At 61.9% G+C, this 14,223-nt stretch overlaps 2 protein-coding genes across 7 annotated transcripts in view; one reads left to right on the forward strand and one right to left on the reverse strand.

Annotated features, from left to right (window-relative positions):
• Positions 1-4,259: 4,259 nt before the first annotated feature.
• LOC129401905 (transcription initiation factor TFIID subunit 4-like) lies at positions 4,260-6,677 on the reverse strand. Its single transcript, XM_055124880.1, has 3 exons — positions 6,638-6,677; positions 5,688-6,245; positions 4,260-5,283 (listed from the first exon to the last, which is right to left on the reverse strand). The coding sequence occupies exons 1-3, from the start codon at positions 6,675-6,677 to the stop codon at positions 4,748-4,750; spliced, it is 1,134 nt and encodes a 377-aa protein (XP_054980855.1). The 3' UTR covers positions 4,260-4,747.
• ZNF236 (zinc finger protein 236) overlaps positions 6,613-14,223 on the forward strand; it is a 47,640-nt gene continuing 40,029 nt past the window's right edge. Inside the window, exons 1-4 of one of the 6 annotated variants that reach the window (XM_055128491.1) lie at positions 7,354-8,230; positions 8,628-8,721; positions 13,168-13,310; positions 13,876-14,040. In XM_055128491.1, coding sequence (XP_054984466.1) covers positions 7,811-8,230; positions 8,628-8,721; positions 13,168-13,310; positions 13,876-14,040 — 822 coding nt within the window. In that variant the 5' untranslated portion in view covers positions 7,354-7,810. Of the gene's footprint in view, positions 6,722-7,353; positions 8,231-8,528; positions 8,722-13,167; positions 13,311-13,875; positions 14,041-14,223 lie in introns of those variants that run through there. The other 5 variants (XM_055128490.1, XM_055128493.1, XM_055128492.1 and 2 more) reach the window with 5 other exon arrangements.

Below are 14,223 nucleotides of genomic sequence, written 5' to 3' on the forward strand. Positions count from 1 at the left end.
TTCCATGCCTGGGTAGCATTTGGGATTAAAAAGCAAATGGAGACCAGGGAGATAGTACAGTGGGTAGGGTGCTTGCCTTGCAGTGGGCCAAGTGGGTTCAATCCTGGTATCCCATATGGTCGCCTGAGCACTGCCAGGAGTGATTCTTGAATCAGGAGTAAGAGCACAGCTGGGTGTGGTCTGAAAACAAGCAGAGACCAGGGAGACACCTCAGTAGGAACAGCTCAGGCCTGGCACGAGTGAGCAGCAGCACCACTAGGCCTGAGGGTCACAGAGCCAGGCCCACAGAGGCAGGCAGAGCATTGCTGGAGTGACCTTGGGTCCCAGTACTGCTGGGTGTGGCCCTAAAGAACAACATGAAAGTAGATTCACGGTCCTGGGGTTTGTCCGTGTCTGTGCCCTTGTTCCCTCACAGCCCCTCTGGATGGGCTCCGACAGCTGCTTACACTCTGGACGCCTGGAGGGAGCCAGCCTATGGGTTTCAGTTCCACTGCAGCCTTCTTCCAGACCATCCCCACAGCCAGACTCTCTGAGGAGCCTTCTGAGTCAGAGTGCCTGGCCACTGGGGTACATGACCCTGATACTGCCTGAGTCCTCTGGAGACAGGGACACCCTCCTGGGCAGATGCAAAATGGGGATTCTGGGTGCCTGCTGGCACTTGGCACCACAGCCATGAGGTGGCCCCAGGTCTGGGGGGTGACCCTGATGTAGTGTCTGGCGCTGGATGTAAGGCCTATTCCCTCAAAGTGATCTGGGGGCCACGCCCATTCCCTGCTCTCCACAGGGACCCCAGATGGCGCCCGAGTCTCCTGGGACACTAGCAGGGGTCAGAGGTCAGGCACGGGGAACGGGCACTGGCACTCCTTCTGGCATGAGGCAGCTGCTCACTGGGCCCTGGGCTTCCCCACAGCTCTTCTCTTCCCTCCTCAGTCTTTTACTGCTGAGTTGACTGCATGCACACTCTACACTCGTGCTCACACACCCACAGATATTCACTCACACATTCGCACTACACACCCACACAAATTCACATACACACGCTCACGTGTCCACTCACATACTCTCTCACACACAAAAACATAACACGACTCTTAGGTTTCAGCAACCTGAGTGGCGGCTTCCCTGACCCCAGACCTCCCACCAGGTGCCCCCTTGACCCTGGGCTCCTTCCCCAAGCACCCCGATCCACCCCCACTCCTGGGAGACTGTGTTGTCACTGCTGCTGCTGGGGATGGAGCCCACCTCTCAGCTGAGCTGTCTCAGGCCCACTTCTACATGGGACATGTTTTTATCCATGAGAACTTCGGGGGGACTGGAATTCTCCAGTGTGCGGGGATGGTGGACACTGCCATCCATCTGTCACACCCAGGGAGAGAACAGGTTATGGCATTGTCCCCACACCGGCTCACTGATGACACAAACACAGGGAGCTCTTCTCGGAAGAAACCGGGAACTCCCACTTTCACTCTAAATCTAAACCTGGGAAGCCGAGACCCTGGGGGACATGAAAACGAAGGGGTTACTAGGAGCTGAGGGTGGGGGCGGCCTAGGTGCAGAGGGAGGGGTTAATTGGTGGGGTGGAGCAGTGACGTGACTGGCCACCAGGGGGAGCTGTAAGCCCCATGCTCGCTGGCCATGTCCCGTCCAGCCTTCCTTTCACACTCGTGCCCTTGTGTCTAGCCTTCTGGTCAGAGGTTGGGGTCACTCTCCTCCTGACATGGCTCAAGGGGTTACGTGTGGCTGCTGCTGAAGGGACACGGTGCCCCTACCTGGGCTGGATGAAGGGCGGCGCCATCTGCAAGCCCCTGCCAGCAACCCTTCTTCCCTCATCTCAAAGCTCTCCTTGCCCCCAGACCTGGCCTCCCCGTCTTGCTCCCAAGCACGCAGTGGGGACAGGGCCTTGGGGAGAGGAGGGGAACTGGGTCAGGATGAGGGCCTGACGCATGGCGGCAGGACACAGCCCCCTGGAAAGGACCTTGCAGAGTACCCGACAGGGAGCCATATGGGCGCAGTAGGGCGAGCTGGAGGATGAGGAAGCACTGAAGGTAGAACTGAGGAAAGTGCCATTCCTTGGGAGGGGTCAGCGTATGCTCAAGTGCATTACAATCAAAATCTGGATTCCAGCAGTGATGAGAAACCAAGAGGACCTAAAGCAGAGGACATACTTATAGTATGTTCAGAATACACAAAGGACATTCTCCCAGTGTAGGGATACATGCCCATACGTGAAGAACAGAAGAGGCGGCGGGGAGGTGCCCAGCATACACATCTTGGACACGAGACCTGAGCTGGAGCATCAGAAAAAAAGAAAAAAATAACCATCAGCTAACAAGGGAGGAGGGTCAAGTGACGGGCAACTGAAGCTCACCAGAAAGCAGGGTCTCGCTTAGCCGTGGAGGGGAAGGCCGGGAGCTGGCTTAAAGGGCTAGAGCAAATACTCTACGAGGCTCTGGGAACTGCCTCGGACAGAACCCACGTCCCCAAACCCAGACATAAAGACAGACAACTTCCTGTAGGGTTCGAGAGGCAGCGGGGAGAGAGGGAGGTAAGGCCCTTGCTTTACAATGCAGCCACCTCGGTTAATCCCTGGCACCCTGTTCGCCTAAGCAGAGCCAGGAACAGGCCCTGACCGCTGCTGAGTGTGGACCCCCCAAACAGCTGCTAGATATAAACTATGACAAACCTCCTAGGGTGAGGGCTGAGAGGTGCCCTAGCCCTGCCTGTCCCCTCTATGCTGTTCTGGGCTGACACCTGGGCGAGAAGGCCAGGAGGTCCAGATCAGAGGAAGGCAGAGAGAGGGGAGCAACAGGGTAAAACAGACTCCACCAGATGGATTCCGAGAGCTGAGCCCCGAGACTCCTCCTCATAAATACCAAATGTTTGCCTGGGGTGGCAGCAGCCTGGAGAGCGCTATCACTTCCCTGATCCCCAGTCATCATAGGGGATACACCTGGGAGGGGCAGGACTGAAGTCGGCCACCTGGGCAGTGTGAATACTCGTCTCAGCAGTGCCACTGGGTAGATGTCAGCTGTGCCTGAGGTCCACTTGATCTACACGATGCAGATGCTGGTCCCATCAACCGATAGCCATGGACTCAGGCTGAAGCCAGAAATCGTTCTTTGCAGGATCAGATTTGCCGTCCCTCTTTACAGAAGAGAATTTCAGCGGGTGCCAAATAGTGATGTTAAATAGAGGAGAGAAAGCACGAGAGTTGTTAGTCCCATGCCTGGGTTGGGATGTGGAACAAACTGCGAGGCAGAGACTGTGAGCCCCTGCCCCTTCCAATAGTACAGAAGGACTTTCCCCAAACTGCTCTGCCCGGGGCTGTGTTGCTCAGGCGTGGCCACTGGGACTAGTTTAGGAGTATTATAGTCTTTCTTTTTCCTAATCTTACCACCTTTGGTTTTTGGAGTTTTTCCTTCCCTGAGGGGTCCAGATTTCTCTAGGTGGCTACCTCATGGCAGGTGACTTGGTAACTTTAACATGCTGACTCTGGTCCTGGTTGGTCCAGGCATGGTGTCGATACCAGAGGCAGCTCACACGTGGATGTGGTTTACTCAACAGGAACTACTGTGCCAGAATCAGAGTTAAGTCACATCCTGGTACTATTAGTTCCCAGGAAGCTTATTATCCCTGTCTCTCTGCCACATTACCCACCTAGAATTCTCAAACCAGAAGATGCAAGGGCAAACCGAAATCGCCTTCAGACAAAACAAAACAAAAAATGAGTGGTGGCCACTACTGACATGTTCACGAAGAGAAACTCTGGTCTGTACAGGATAGCTAGCTAGCAGAGGAAGGCCAGAGATACAAGGAATGTGAAAGGAAAATTTGGGCTCTAAGTATTATCTGCAGACGTTAGAAGAAATAGAGCATAGCTTGAAAGTGGAAATTAAACACAGACATGCCCCTAGTATGTAAATCAGGAGTAAAGTCATCCATATTCAGGGCCTGGGAGACAGTACAGGAGGTTAGGTGCTTGCCCTGCAAGTGGCCTGATCCTGGTTTGAAACCCTGAGCACAGAGCCAGGAATAGCCCTGAACACTGTAAGGTGTGGCACACACATATAAAAAACACTAACACTCAGCTTTCAGAAACGCCATGTTGAAATGTCTAGCATACCTTCAGCAGAAGAGAACGAATAATGTTCAGACTAGTAACAGGGGGCAAAGAAGGTAGGGATGAGAAAAAACTGTCAGGCCAAAAGACAAGAAAGAGAAAAAATAAACTTAGAGAACACAAATTTTTTTTCCACAGTGCATCAATAATCTCTAGAAGGCAGGAACCAGCACCCGCACAGGAGCATGCTCATTAAAAACATCTACAGGAACTGAGTCTTACGATGAAATTCTAAGTATCGGTGAAACAGGTGAGCTACAACTAAAGGCATCAAGAAAGAATCTTTTACACACATTTTGGAGCAAAAATAGCAAGATACAAAAGAATCTGGAAGAACTTTAAGAAAACGGTCAAAAGCTGGCTGGACCAATACTTCATTAATTTAAAGGTTTTTAAATTGTCAACTACTCAAACACACACTTCTCAAGGCCTTTTCCCTGGGACAACACCCAAATGAATTTTTATATATGCAAAGAACCTAAGGCAATTTACATAAACTGTACGTCACCTCCTCTCCCTAGCCGTTCTCGGCTCTGGAGAAGCCCTGCCCTTGAGTACGTTTCTCCTTCTCTCTTCCCTCACATTCCTCTAACTAGATTTCTTTTTCAATAAAACTATTCTGCTTTACTACTTTGCCTCCTCCTGAAATTTTTTGGAGGGAAGGCTACATTCTTGAAATACCTGGGCAGAGGTTAGGGCTGATTTTCCTTTAATGGCAAAGAGAAGCCCTTGCCTCAGCTGACTCCATGGCAGGCCCTGCTGTGCAAGACGAGCAGGCCTCAGGAGCAGCTTAGGAGCTGCCCTGTTGGGAGGGTGGCCCGTGAGCGCCTGCGGCATGGAGGTCTCGTAGCAGTCTTGACGAGTCCTGACGCTTGCCAGGCACCTGCCTGGGAGGCTGAGGTGGAGGAGGTCACCGCTTTCACTCCCCGCTTTGCGCATCTGCTTACCTACAACCACGGAGGCGATGAGGTGACGCCAAGGACAGTATTCCCGGGGAGGAGCACGCCCGGAGGGGCAGGTACGGGCCTGCTGGGTGGGCCCTCCACGCGGGTGCTGGAGTTTGTGTCTCAACCTCCTCTGCCCCGCAGTTAACAACATGCGATGGGAAGGGGGAGGAGCAGGAGCGGCTCTCCCCAGTGGCCCCAGAGGCACTGAGGGTGAGTCTAGGAGGAAAAGGAAGCTGCGCTGGTGCACCAAGACTGACAGAAAACCCGGCCCCGTGTGAGGAAGCAGACGCTCTCACAGAGGCCTTCCGCCGCGGAAAGCCCGCTATGGAGGGTTCCACTGCTGACTACCAGGCCGTCAGAGAGGCGGCATCCGGGCTGAGGAGACAGCTGAGGGCCGCTGCACATGCTTTGCACATGGAGACCGGGGCTGATCCCTGGCAAACACGCAAAGAATGAGCACCGCTCCTTTTCAGGTGCTCCCAACAAGAGGAGGGGCACACACCCCCGGACTCACTCAGGAAACCAGGACCACGCCGACGGCAAGGCTGGCCGCTTCGGGGGGGAAACCCTGAGCTTAGAAAAGTCACTGCAGGACAATGTTCCTGAGAAAATAAACGTACCGGCCGTTTCCACAAGGGCTGGCGAGCCGCTCCACAGCGCGTTAGGGCTGCCCACCACGATGCAACGCAGACGCGACGCGACACACGGGATCGGAGTCACGGGGTCACCCAGGCAGGTCAAGACTCCCAGCAAGCCGACGCAGGGCGCGCTTCTCACACTCGCACCCGAGACCGGCCCCGGCGAGCCGCATTCGGTACGGCGCAGCCCCAGGCCTCGGCCCGCCCGTGCCGCGCCGCGCTCCTGCCCCCTCCCGCTCGGCGTCGGGAGGCGGCAGGAGGCGTCCGAGTCCGAGCGCCAGGAAGGCCGTGACGTGGCCTCACACCGCGGGCCCCTCTGCGCGCCGCACGGGAACGGATTAAAGGTCCAAAAGCGCCTTGGCGGGGGTGCTGGTGCCGCTGGCGCCCCGACGCCAGGACCACCGGGCGCGTCCGCACCGACACCCTGACGGCCGGGCCCGGTCCGGGCGCGGAGGGCCCGGGGGTCACGCGGCGGCGGCCGTGGCGCCTCCGCCCTCCTCCCTCGCTCCGTCCCGACGCTCCTGAGGGCGGCCGCGTCCCCTCAGCCCGGGCGATCGCGTCCCCTCAGCGCCGGGCGGGCCGCGTCCCCTCAGCCCGGCGGGCCGCATCCCCTCAGCGCCAGGCCGCGCGGCTCCGTGTCGGGCCGCCCCCACCCGGGGGCCGCGCGGCGGGGAGCGGCTGGTCCCGCGGGTCCGGCCCGCCCGAGCCCGCGGCCAGGTGCGGCCCGCGCCCGCCGCCCCCGCGCGGCCCCCTCAGGTGCGGGCGCCGCGCCCCTCGGAGCGCCCGCCGGCCCGCGGCGCATGCGCGGCGCCCGCCCCCAGCGCCCGCCCAACGCCCCGCCGCGGCCCGGCATGGACGCCGCCGCTGAGGGCGCGGGCCCGGCGCTCCCGCCCGCCCGGCCGCCCGCCCGCGCCCCGTGAGGCGCCGCCCGCCGCCGGCCCGCCGCGCGCCCCCGACGCCCGCGCCCGCCATGCCGCGGGGCCGCCCCCCGCAGCCCAGGGACGGCGGCGACAGCGGTAAGCGCCCGCCCGGCCCCCGCCGCCGCCGGCCGCGACCGGCCCCGACCGGCCCGGCCGCCCGCGCGCCCCGCCGCCTCCGCCGCCGCGGACGGATACGCTGGGCCTACTTTCCGCCCCGCCCGCGCGCCGGACGCGGCCGGGCCCACCCGGAACCGGACCCGGAACCGCCCGCCGCGCCCGCCCGGCCCGGCCCCGGCCCCGGCCCCGGCCCCGGCCCGCACCGCCCTCCCCGCCGCCCGCGCCCGGGCCGCGGCCTGAGCCCGGCCCGAGCCCGCCGGCCCGCCCGGCCCGGCCCGGCCCGGCCCAGCGCCGGCAGGGGGCGGTCGGGAGGGGCCGCGGGGCGCGCGCTCGGGGCCTGCGCCGGCGGCCAGAGCGACCCCAGACCCGGCCCGGCCCGGACAGACCCTCCCCCACCCGCCGTGCCCGACACCCCCTCCCCCCTCCCCCGCCCCCGTCAGCCCCGCGCCCCGCCCGGGCCCCCTCCCCTCCCCCCTCCCCTCCCCCCGGGTCCCTACAGCCCCTCCCAGGCCCCCCCACCTCCTCACCCCCCCCCCGCCCGGCCCCCGTCCCAGCCCCCCTCCCCAGGCCCCAGCCCACCCTCCTTCCCGACACCGTGGTCGCCGGCCGGGCGCGGGCCTGGTCAGTGGTCAGTGGTCAGTGGGGCTGGCGTGGAGGGCCTCGCAGCCGCCCTGCCCCCCCCGCCCCCCGCCACCCCGGTGGGCCCTGGGGCCGCCCTGCCGGGCGCTGTCCAGGCTGCAGCTCGCGCTGGGCTGCCCGTGGCTCCGGGGGGCTGCGGCCCCCTTGGGTGGGCGTGCCGCCCCCTTGGCGCCTCGCAGGCTCCCGGGTGGGCAGGGGTGCGGGGTGCGGGGCGCCGCCTTCAGTGCAGTGGTCAGGTTTCCCGGGCTGTCGAGCTTCCCAGTCCCCGTCGTGCATCGCTGATGTCCTCATGCGGTCGGAGTCCCGCCCTCCCCGGCGGGTGTGAGGGGCACTGCCCGCCTCGGTGCCCCGCGGGCGTCCCCGGGCGGGTGTGAGGGGCACTGCCCGCGGGCGTCCCCGGGCTTGCTCCTGTGCGCTTAGTTCAGCCGCATGCAGAGTGCTCTCTCCTTCCGGAGTACCCCGGCGGCCCGCCCGGGCCTCCCTGCCTCACCCGCCGCCCCGGCATGGCTCTGTCTGCGGCAGCGCTGGCCCAGGAGCCCTGAGCACCAGGACCCGAGTGCCCGGACACGGCCCAGTCCTGGGGGTGGGGCTCCTAAGCAGAGCTTAGGGGGCTGGGGGCCACTTCAGGGACCGTCCCCCGCCCCCTTCCCCTCCCTGGTCCGTGGCTGGTTTGGCGTGTGCACCCTCGAGGCGGGTGTGTCTGTTGCTCGGCATCCGGGCTCTGTCAACGTTTCTGAGTTTCAGGTCGGGCCACAGGCGGGGGACCCTGCGTGGCAGAGCCGTGTTCGCGACACGCGGGCGTGTAGCTTCACCGTCCTGTGTCCTGTGTGTGCGGAGGGCATGTCTCCTGTAGGTTGCTTGTCGTGGCGTGGCCATACGTCCCGACAGCCTTAGCCGTCAGTGGCCGTGCCGAGTCGGGCTCACCCAGGCGGTGCTCGACTCGCCGGGGTTGACCCCACGCGCTTGGCTTGCTCGTGGTGCGCCATTTTATGTTCCCTTCTAACGCTTGCCTATTTTTGGTTTGATGAAGTATTTTTTTTTTTTTTTTGGGTCACACCTGGCGATGCACAGGGGTTACTCCTGGCTCTGCACTCAGGAATTACCCCTGGCGGTGCTCAGGGGACCATATGGGATGCTGGGATTAGAACCCTGGTCTGCCGCGTGCAAGGCAAACGCCCTCCCCGCTGTGCTATCGCTCCAACCCCAGTGATGAAGTACTTTAAAGCTGTGATTTGCTTCTCTCTAGTACAGTGCTCGGCACACCCCCCCGCCCCAGTGTTTAGAGAATATGAAACCCTGGGACAGCAGAACCGACTCTCACCGCCTCCTTGAAAGCGCTGGTATGGCACCTACATTCCTTCTCCTCACTACACACGGCCCCTGGGGTTGGCGCTGTTGCGTCTCAGACATGCGGCCTGTGTGTCGCTTTCATGCTTGAGGCATGACACATTTGACAGGATTTGCCACCGTAGCTGCACACGTGGCCGAGCCTGCGTGGCCCAGACCCTTCCCTGACCCATAAAGCCCTCGGCCTGTCCTCCCGCCCCTGTCCTCCCTGCTTTCCGGTGCTGTGAGTCTGTCCTTCCCAGGCTCGAGATGGGGGCGGGTGCTGTACCGGGACCCTCAGTGCTGAGCCCGGGACGCTCCGGCCAGCCGGACGCTGATGGTCGCGCCTCCCCGGATCCTCCTTGTGGTGTTTGGGCTGTGCATCTGCGCAGCCTCCTGCGTGTGTCACCGTGCTGGCTCCTTCGGGCGTGGCGTGCTCCTCTCTGCGCCTCCCCTGCCCCGGCGACTCCCTCCTCGCACCCAGGCCTGGGTCTCTCCCAGCGCAGCGGGCGGAGCAGCTCTTCACGTTCTTGTCCCTGTGTTTCCTGCCGCGAGTTGTCCCTTCACAGCCTTTCCCGCTGGGCCGAACTGTGTGTCCTGCATTGCAGGAGTTCCCTTTCGTAGGGCGGGGGGGGGGGGGTCGGCCGCCCCCGGGGCTTGGCGGAGCAGGTGCTCGGGACCGGGAGTGGTGCTGGGGGTTTGAACCAGTGCCTCGTCCCTGTGTCTCTCCGAGAATTCCTGACCCCAGCTGCTGGCCCTTCGCTAAAGAGAGTGGACGTGTAGCGTTTGCTTCCCGTCTCTTCACTTTGCTGATGCTGTCTCGGGGTCATTTGGTGGCTGTTTATCTCCTCTCGTGAGCAGTCCACCGGGCGCTGTGTTAAGGAATCCTTGCTGTGGCCCGGTGGTCTCTGGTGGTCCCTGGCACCGCAGGTTCAGGTCCTCATGCCGGGAGCCCAGGTGGCCAAGGTTGCTGGGAGGGGCCCCGGGGCCGCCTGACTGCCCCTTGGGAGAAGTGATTGCCAAACCCACAGTCCTTAAGCCTTTGGCTCTGCTTGCTTTTGAGCAGCTGGAATGGCTTCCCGGTGGGGTCTCGGGTCCACCGAGTTCGCCCTGCCCGGGTGGAAGGAGCTCCCGGATCCGTGCGAAGAGGCTTCTCAGGGCGCGTTTCTTTTTTTGCTTTTTTTTTGGGGGGGGGTCACACCCGGCGATGCACAGGGGTTACTCCTGGTTCTACACTCAGGAATTACTCCTGGCGGTGCTCAGGGGACCCTATGGGATGCTGGGATTCGAACCCAGGTCGGCCGCGTGCAAGGCAAACGCCCTCCCCGCTGTGCTATCACTCCAGCCCCTCAGAGCGCGTTTCTGGACTCGGTCGGTCACTGTCCACCAGGACCAGTCTCCGTGGCCCTTCAACCTTAGATGCCTGTTGCTGCCCCTCGGGCTGAGCCTGGCAGGTGTGACTGTCACTGTCCCAGGGACATGCTCCCTGCCCCGAGCACCCACGAGTGGGGGCGGCGACTGGCCGCTCTCTGTTGTGTGGGCAGTGAGGGCACCTGGCCTCAGATGTTGGGGGGACCCCAGGCCTCAGACGGGTGGGAGCAGGGCTGGACCCCGGTCAGTGTGGAAGCACAGATGCTGTCCCCTCCTCCTGCTCTCTGAAGGCGCCTGTCCACCGACGCCTGGGTCTGGCCGCAGAGGCCTTACGAGCGGTGGGCATGACCCAGGGAATCCCGTGGTGCCCTCCTGGTGGGCCCATGGCGCAGTGGCCGGGAAACGAGAACAGGCAGTCTGGCGCTGCGGAAGGCGGGCGGGATCGAGGGTCCCCGTGGCGGATCTCTCTGTAAGGAGCTGCCGGTGGCTGCCTGGGGCTGCAGGCGCAGGGTCTCTGCCCGTGGGTGAGTGCGGGGCTGCCCTTCCCTGGGCACTCGGGGCCTTGGCGCCTGGCTGCTGGCCTCCAGGCTCCCGCACGTCCGGCTCAGGGCTGCCTGCACGGGAGTGTGGCCTCTGCTTTCCAGGGACGGGAGGGCCAGCAGGGACCCTGCGTCATCTCTGTGTGCCAGAGTCCCTTCTCCCGGGGCCCGTGGACCGTGGTCTCCGTGGCCGGTGAGCGGGAGGCAGGACTGGCCTGTGTCGGGGAGTCTGTTCGGGAGAGACCTCCCGCTGAGGACCCGCGCCCTGAGGCCCGGCCCAGACACACCCACTGGGTGAGAGATCTGCTTTCCTGACGCTGCCCCAGGCCCCCGTCCTGCGGTGCTCTGCCGGGCCTGTGGGCCCCTGCTCCCCTCTCGCGCCCGCTCGCCCCTCTGCGTTAGCCGGGAAACGCGCTTTCTTTTCAGTTAGGTACCACTTTGTCCTGGCCTAAAACGGAAACTTCGGGTGTTCCACTCCCAGGCCCCTTCCCCGCGGGCAGAGCCGGGGCGTCAGTGACGCTGTGACTGCTCCTGTCCTTTAGGGGAGACCGCCCCTGCCCTTCCGGGGTCACGCGCGTTCCCCCCATCCTCAGTGTCCACGTTGGCCTGACTGATTGCTTCAAGTTTGCCTTTGAAGCAGAGTGAGTGAGTGAGTGTGTGTGTGTGTGTGTGTGTGTGTGTGTGTGTGTGTGTGTGTGTGACAGCCCCTGTTAGGGGAGCTGCCTTTGAAGCAGAGAGAGAGAGAGAGAGAGAGAGAGAGAGTGTGTGTGCGTGCATGTGTGTGCGCATGTGTGCGCGTGTGTGCGCGTGTGTGTGTGTGTGTCACAGCCCCTTTGAGGGGAGCTCTGGCCTTTGAAGCAGAGAGAGAGAGAGAGTGTGCGTGTGTGTGTGTGTGTGTGTGTGTGCACGTGTGTGTGTGCACGCATGTGTGTGTGCGTGTGTGTGCACGCGTGTGTGTGTGCATGTGTGTGTGTGCGTGCGTGTGTGTGTGTGTGTGTGTCACAGCCCCTGTGAGGGGAGCTCTGGCCTTTGAAGCAGAGAGAGAGAGAGAGAGAGAGAGAGTGTGTGCGCGTGCGTGTGCGCGTGCGTGTGTGTGCGCATGTGCACGTGCGCGTGTGTGTGTGTGTGTGTGTGTGTGTGTGTGTGTGTGTGTGTGTGTGTGTGTGTGTGTGTCACAGCCCCTGTGAGGGGAGCTCTGGCTCTTCTTGAACTTTCCCGGGAAGTCAGCCCTTGGCTTCTCTGAGCTCTGCATCGCCTTTGGGTTTTCGCTGTTCCCGCTAAGTCCTGCCTGACGCTTGGGGCACACGAAGCTGTGTCCGTGGGTCTGAGGTCGCCCTTTGTCCTGAGGTAGCCCCTTTGCGGCCGTGTGGGAGCTGAGGTGTGTTCCGGCCGGGCCCCCGCCGAGCTCTTCAGGGCATGAGTGTTTGCACAGGGAGTCGGGGCTGTCTGCCTGGTCCTGCCGCTCTCAACTCTCCTAACGTTCTGGAGACCCACCAGAGCCATGGGCTTTTGGCGGCCGGCCCTGGTGACCCTTGGATCCACCAGGCGGGCCCAGAGTTCCTGCTCAGGCTCCACCTGGCGGCGCTTTCTGTGTGACTCCAGTCTCGAGTTCCGACCGTTTCCTGGGCTTGTGGTGGTGCTCGTGAACACTGTGGAGACTCTGCTGGGGAACTGGTCACTTCCCCTGTCCCTTATTGGGGTCTGGGAGCCCCATGGATGGGAAGTGACCGGGTCAAGACAGAGCGAGGGGGCGCTGGGCAAACGCGCCGTGTCCGCCCCGAGATCGCAGCCTTCTCGAGTCGCCAGCATTTTGTAAGACTGGATTTCTCTCTGGTGCTAGCTTGCTCCCTATCTGTCCCCTGCTTCCCTGTGTGTCCTCCACCGGCACCGGACAGTCTCCCGAGCTGGCTTGAGTCTCGAGTCTGGGCCCTCCTTGCCCAACTCTCGGGCGCTTGTGTGTTGGGAGATGTTAGGTATAGAGGCTCAGGAGGTATTTCCAGTCCCCGTGGAGTTAAGGTGTTACACACTTAGACCCACGTGTGAAGAATTGGAGTGTGTTTACTTATTTTGAGCCGCCGTAGAGATTTAGGGTCTCTTTATTTTATAGCATTTGTAAAATCTGAGGTCACGACACAGTCGTCCGAGCTCAGACCTCCCAGCGAGCCCGAGCTTGAGCCTGTGCTGGGTCTGAGAGGAGAGACGGCACGCAGGGGCTTTCCCGAGGGAGCGGCTCCCAGCGCGTCCCAGGGAGTTGGTATTTCTGCTGAGTGCGGGTCGGTGAGGAGCGTGTGGCCGTGCGAGGTGCGACTGCCTGCAGGCGACCTTCCCGCACGCCTGCCTTCCGTTTTCAGCGGTTCCCTCAAGCTGTGTGAGGCCCGGACTGCCGGAGGTGTCCCCCATCCGCCTCTCGCCCTTGACACCGTGCCCAGTAACTCCATCTCTCATCCGGCTCTGCTGTCATTTGGCGCCTAAGCAGTAACCACTCCGGTTTGATGTTTGTGATGAGAATAACAACTGGTCTTTATTGTCTATACTTGTGCGATTTTGTAGATGGCGCTTTAACATTGCCCGCGGAGAACACTAGCTATGCCTGTCGAGTTCCAAACTCCCGTAAATGTGAAATCTGTCTGCTCTCTTTTCCAAAAGAGTCCCAGTTTCAGCGCCACATGCGGGACCACGAGCGAAATGACAAGGTATGTATCTCCGGCAGCCAGAACCGTGAGCGTTGGAGCTGGACGCAGTGTCAGACTCAGCCTGTGGCAGGATCGCGCCCGTCCGGGACGTGGTCTTCCGAGCCACTGGGCTCGGGTGGCCGCGCGCGGGAGCGTGGCGAGAGCCTCTGGGCAGCGTGGATTCCCTCAGGCTCCGTGCGGAGCTGCCGGGTTTGCAGGGTCTCGCTCCTGCGTGGCACAGTCTGCGCCTTCAGTGGTCTTGCACAGCGGGAGCTGTCTGGGCTCCGTGGTGGTCTCTCGGCGGGAGCAGCACCCGGAGTCTGTCCAGAGTGGGGGCGGCCGTAGGGGAAGGTTTGCCTCCTGGCCGGCGCTGCGGAAGGCTTCAGAGCGCGGGCGCCCGGTGGTCCGCCCCGCCCCGCGGGCAGTCCTGTCACAGTCTCTGCTTCCTTGTTTTTCTGAGGTGGTTTTGGAGCCGCCCGGCGGCTGTCGGGGAGGCCGTGGGCAGGGTGCCTGTGGCGTGCCAGAGTGGGGTGGCCTTCGTGTGGGAGACTCTCTCAGTGCCTTCTCGACTTTTCTCTCCGAATAGCCGCATCGATGTGACCTGTGCCCCCAAACCTTTAATGTTGAGTTCAACCTGACACTGCATAAATGCACCCACAATGGGGACGACCCCAGCTGTCCTGTGTGTCACAAGCGGTTCTCCAGAGTGGCTAGTCTCAAAGCGCATATCATGCTCCATGAGAAGGAAGAGGTAACTATCCTGGCCTGTGCTCTTCTCGTTGATTTCTCTCATGTTCTGGTCCTGTGCAGGAGGTCAGGTGTGAACTAGCACACAGAGCCCTTCGAGGAGATGTCCAGGAGTCCAGGTGACCGCCCAGTCTGCCTTGGCTGACCTCTGGTCTGCTGACACGTTTTCTTTTCTGGCCAAGTCTTC

The sequence above is a fragment of the Sorex araneus genome, chromosome 2, assembly GCF_027595985.1.
Source record: "Sorex araneus isolate mSorAra2 chromosome 2, mSorAra2.pri, whole genome shotgun sequence".
NCBI lineage: Eukaryota > Metazoa > Chordata > Mammalia > Eulipotyphla > Soricidae > Sorex > Sorex araneus.

What these genes read in the sequence shown, in the direction of transcription:
- LOC129401905 (XM_055124880.1), bottom strand. Translation starts at nt 6,677, where the DNA reads ATGGCGGGCGCGGGCGTCGGGGGCGCGCGGCGGGCCGGCG. An exon ending in GGGCGCGCGGCGGGCCGGCG is followed by an intron (nt 6,246 to 6,637) that starts GCGGGCGGCGCC and finishes GCCCGGGCTGAG; the next exon opens with GGGACGCGGCCGCCCTCAGG. An exon ending in AGCCCTTGTGGAAACGGCCG is followed by an intron (nt 5,284 to 5,687) that starts GTACGTTTATTT and finishes TTTTCCTCCTAG; the next exon opens with ACTCACCCTCAGTGCCTCTG.